Source organism: Tympanuchus pallidicinctus, unplaced genomic scaffold, assembly GCF_026119805.1.
Source record: "Tympanuchus pallidicinctus isolate F22 unplaced genomic scaffold, pur_lepc_1.0 scaffold10, whole genome shotgun sequence".
NCBI lineage: Eukaryota > Metazoa > Chordata > Aves > Galliformes > Phasianidae > Tympanuchus > Tympanuchus pallidicinctus.
Window position 1 is genome coordinate 4,583,015 of NW_026294619.1, and position 5,070 is coordinate 4,588,084.

At 42.2% G+C, this 5,070-nt stretch overlaps 1 protein-coding gene across 2 annotated transcripts; it reads left to right on the top strand.

The window, feature by feature from the left end:
• The first annotated feature begins 894 nt into the window (after positions 1–894).
• Positions 895–4,825, top strand: GPR15 (G protein-coupled receptor 15). Of its 2 annotated transcripts, XM_052705072.1 has the most exons (2): positions 895–2,413; positions 2,503–4,825. In XM_052705072.1, the coding sequence occupies exons 1-2, from the start codon at positions 1,535–1,537 to the stop codon at positions 2,740–2,742; spliced, it is 1,119 nt and encodes a 372-aa protein (XP_052561032.1). In that variant the 5' UTR covers positions 895–1,534; the 3' UTR covers positions 2,743–4,825. The 2 variants fall into 2 exon arrangements, with proteins under 2 accessions (XP_052561032.1, XP_052561027.1); XM_052705067.1 differs by having other exon boundaries at positions 899–2,759.
• Positions 4,826–5,070: the final 245 nt, after the last annotated feature.

Sequence of the window (5,070 nt, forward strand, 5' to 3'; positions counted from 1 at the left end):
CTCTTTTTATACACCCTGATCTTTTCTCACAGAGGCCTCTATGGGTGAACAACACTCAGATAATTAAATCCTTACTGAAAAACCATCAGCGAGAGTTCATTAGTGCCCCACTGATGGTGTATATAACTGGCTGTTGTACATACTTGGTTCTTTATTAATCATCAGCATATAGAGGCGTGCGAGTGCCTGTCTAAATATCTCTCGATCTGACAACCTTGCATGTAGCAGCAGCTGGCTGCTTGTCCAGGCACCTGGAAGTCTAACAAGAATTCAGCACACTGGAGCACATAACCTCAGCACTGGCAAAGTGATCCTGAGGGCATCCACAGTGCACTGGATGAGACTGATTTGCTCTGTGTGACTGAGTTGCTTTCAGCCTATATGGAGACGTGTGCATGTAAGTGGATGTGGCCTACACGCCTGGACAGCTCTCCAGGAAGCAGTTTGCTCAAAGTTTGAAAATCCCAAAGACACGACAGGTCTGTGAACATGCAGGTGGGAGGGGAAGGAGAAATTGAACTGATGTGCAGAAGAGAGAAAGGATGATGTAGACCAGAAGATGTTTGAAATTAGCACACACTAACAAAGTCGTGATAAATTCAGTACTTGAAAAAGGGAGAATTTTCATTTGCGTTTTGCAACGCTGAGAGCTGACTGTATGGTAAGGCAAAGTTGGACTAGTGGGTGAAACTGTGAATGAAAGATGGAGAAAACTGGGGCTTTTTGGAAAAGAACGCCATAGCTAAGAATGGCTCAAAGATGTGGGGGCTTCACAGGCAGGAGGAGCAGGACCATGCCACCGAAATGCAGAAGAAATCATGGCACATCAACAAACTGTCCTCTAAATATCAAACAGATTGGTAAATCTGAGTGTGGGAGTGCCCAGGTGGGAGATCTGGGGGGCTGAGGGACAGGAGGGGGCACTGGCAGGGCAGCGTGAGCCAGGGACGGATACCGAACAAGTACAGGAGACCACAGGTTTAAATATTTTTGCCTAAGCACATTCATATGACAGAATTACTCTCAACAGAGAACAATCATAAATGAATAAAGAAAATATAAATGCCTCCAAGCCTCAGAAAAGCTGAGCTTGCAAAGAAAGATGAAGAAAGTAGAGTCCAAATTCACCACTCCCTGATTTCTTCTGAGCTGGTATAATTTCTAACCTGCAGACAAGTAATATCCTGTCCTAAAAATGTAAAACTTCAGAATCTTGAAAACAACTTTCCTTCCCCCAAAATAAAAGCAAAACCCAAACCCAGATTGCTTCTACAAGCAAATATAAAATACAGATAAAATCAGATCTAACTTTAAAAAAGCAGCAGCTCCTTGTTCTGAAGATGGGGTTTTGACTAATCAGAGATGCTCATCGCTTGTCTGTTTCCTACACGATTGGCTAAAAGGGTAAGAATTACACCCCAAAACCACTTTTCTCCTCCTCCCCCACTCCTCCCCCCTTACATGCTAGCATGTTTTTAAAGAAGACCACGAGGGGAAGGGAAGAGGGGAGCTCAGAGCCTTCATCAGCCTCAAGATGAGGACAGCTGGGCCAGAAATGGATCTCATTCAGCTTTCGCCTGTGACTACGGTCACTTTCAACTATGATGACTACTACTACGAGGACAGCTGCCAGTACGAGCAGCTACAGCATATGACTGCTTTCCTCCCTGTCCTGCCTGTCCTGTATGCTGCTGTGTTCTTGGTGGGCATTCTTGGCAACTCCATCCTGATCGTAGCCTTAGTCTTCAAGCGACGGGTCCAGAGGCTGATTGACGTCTTCATCATTAACCTTGCTGCTTCAGACTTCATCTTCCTCATCACGCTGCCATTCTGGGTGGACAAGGAGGCATCAGATGGGATATGGAGGGTAGGATCTTTCCTCTGTAAAGCTAGTTCTTACATCATCTCAGTCAACATGTACTGCAGCATCCTCCTCCTCACTTGTATGAGTGCAGACCGGTACCTTGCCATCATGTATCCCTCCATTGCTAGAAGGGTCCGAACCAGATCCTATTCCAGTGGACTTTGCTTCTGCGTCTGGCTGTTATCCTGCTGCTTAGGGATACCAACCCTTTTGTCCAGAGAACTGAATGAGCGCTACGGCAAGATGTACTGCACAGACAAAGACGTGACAGAATCCAAACAGATCACATCACTGATGATTTTAATCCTGGCCTTCTTCTTCCCGCTGTTGAGCATTCTGACCTTCTACTGCTCCATCACAAAGAGACTCTGTGTCCATTACCAGAGATCTGGGAAACACGACAAGAAGCTGAGAAAATCTATCAAGATCGTCTTCATTGTGGTGGCTGCTTTTGTCATCTCTTGGGTGCCCTTCAACCTCTTCAAGCTTATGGCCATCCTGTTGGGACTGCAGAAGCTGCCTGACTGTTTCCTTGACACGGTTGCCCAGGTGGGCATGACGGTGAGCAGCCCCTTTGCCTTTGCCAACAGTTGTGCCAACCCTTTCATTTATTACTGCTTTGACAATTACATCCGCAGAGCCATGCTCAGGTGCCTGTGTCCATGGGTGAAAGCCAGCAGTGGCAGCACCACCTCCGACACCTTGGACACTCGCCTGAGCCACTCCTTATCCAATTTCATCGCAGGGGAGTACACTGCAAGGAAGAGGAAGCGCTCCGTGTCCCTGTGACTGGGAGCCAGGACCACAGAGGAAGGGACCTCTCTTTCCAAAGGTGGCAGGGAAAGAATAAAGCAAGAAAAGGGGCAAAAAAGAAATAAGCGGCACAAGCAGAGCTGCAACTGTAGTGCAGCCAGCACTTCAGGCTGGTGGTACAGCACTTCCCTTTAAACTCAGGTATATTGAATAGGAAACTTTAACCACAGAGCTACAGTTCACAGAGATCACTGTGTCACTGCGCAGCACAAGCCTGAAACTGCTGTGCTGAGAGACATCCACCTAGGCTGCTGCTGGAACTGCAGCCTGGGTGCTACCAGCTGAGAGCAAAGTCAGGCCATCAGCCAAAGCCGCCCCCAAGCAATCTCTGAACTTAAACACGTAGGTTTTCATTCTGCTCAGAGCAAGACAAAGCAACAGAAGTACTTCTTCTCTCTGGTTCCTAGCTTACTTGCAAAAATACTGCAATGTCCTGTAAAAAAACCCTGACGAATTCTCCTTTTTTGGAGGTTTTCTGTATTTAGAAATGCAATGTTTTAATGAATTTGTGTTACTTGCTCTTGTAACTTGAGTCTTGTGCATTTTTCTTGAAGTTTCACCTTCTTGATTAAGAGATTAAATATGTTTTAATCAAAGGAATTCAAGTCAGTTACTAGACCCTGTGGTTTCCAAAAGCAAAAAAAAAAAAAAAAAAGAGACAGCTTGAAGGCAGAGAAACCAGAAACAAGCAAAAGAAACTGCATTTAAACCATTTGTTAACAGCAAACAACCAAAAAATAAGAAAATAAGAGAACACCTTCGCACTTTTTAAGATGGTTTGGGGGATTGTGATACAATTTCTGGTTGCTTGGCTTGTCTAATGCTACAACATTCTGGGTCATTCAAAGTGTACGTTTGCTTTCTTTAGGTGCAATCACTTCATGTTAAGATGCAAGCAAAGTCGAATGCAAACATGCCTGAAAAGCAAAATGAGCCAAAGTTTCACAAACGTTTGACTGAAACAGAGAATGCTGAGAAACCTTGGGTGCAGGAGCACTCACAGAAAAGGAATTCTGTGAGAAAAGTAAAACTGTTTAAATTCATTGGTGGAGTTAAGCTCCATAAATAATGAATAATAATTAAAGCTCTGTGAAATTGTCTCCTCCCTGTCCATCAATCTCTGGGAAATGTAGAAATCTTACATTTCATACACCGTAGAGGAGATACCGCTAGCCCAACTGGTATTAACTCTGACAGTAAATGGGATGGGGAAACAGAGAAAGCTCCCTATTTTTAACAGCTATAATACCTCTTAGAATTACAAACTGAACAAATAAGGAGTTAAGCAGCTCATTAGAAAACTGGTGCGAGACTTCTGCTTCTAAATGCTAATGATAGAAATGTGTGCTTAAAAGAAAAAAAACAGAGTGCAATGTTTTAAGGTGCCCAGTTGAAATAAGCATTAGACTTGTAACAGTGCTGACACCTCAGGTATGTTGCAACATCTCAGATTCTGTTGTGCCTTTTGTAAAATGTTTAGCTTAATATATTACTGCTTGTCATATTGTAATAAAACAATAGCATAAAGCATCCAGATTGTGTTACGTGATAGAGTAAAAAAAAAGTTAGAAAATGTCCTTCTGCATTTCCTGATTTTTCAAGATTTCTATTTCTCTTTTTTTGCATTTAGCCCTTAAAGCTTTTGAACGAGCTCGCACAAAACCCACAAAAAGTCTTGACTTCAGTGGCAGAAGTCATCACAATGTGATAAAATAACATAAGTGGAAACAAATCTTGAACTGCAGTAAGTAAAAGATCTTTAATGATACTTACAGGCCTGTAAGATCTGATAAGATAAGAATGTATAAAATCACATTCAACTCTGACAATGAGAAAGAAAAAAGCTCAGCAAATATATATCTTCAGGTCTACTTTTTAACAATAAGCTGGTACTTCCACACAATGCTATAGAGTGAACCCCTCCCCATTTTACCAGGCAGAAGTTTGAAGCTAAAACTACTGTCTCAATTGGCTCCTCTCAACAATCCATTTTACTCCCTCTACTTTACTATTACGTAATGAATGGCTTATTTTTTTGTAATTGTTAGAAAGGAAGAAAAGGAAGAAAAGGAAGAAAGGAAAGAGAGGAAAGAGAGGAAGAAAGGAAGGAATAAAAGAAAGAAAAGAAAGAAAAGAAAGGAAGGAAGAAAAGAAAGAAAAGAAAGAAAAGAAAGAAAAGAAAGGAAGAAAGGAAGGAAGAAAAGAAAGAAAAGAAAGAAAAGGAAGAAAGGAAGGAAGAAAAGAAAGAAAAAGAAAAGAAAGAAAACAAAGGAAGGAAGAAAGGAAGAAAGGAAGAAAGGAAGAAAGGAAGAAAGGAAGAAAGGAAGGAAGAAAGGAAGAAAGAAAGGAAGAAAGAAAGGAAGAAAGAAAGGAAGAAAGGAAGAAAGAAAGGA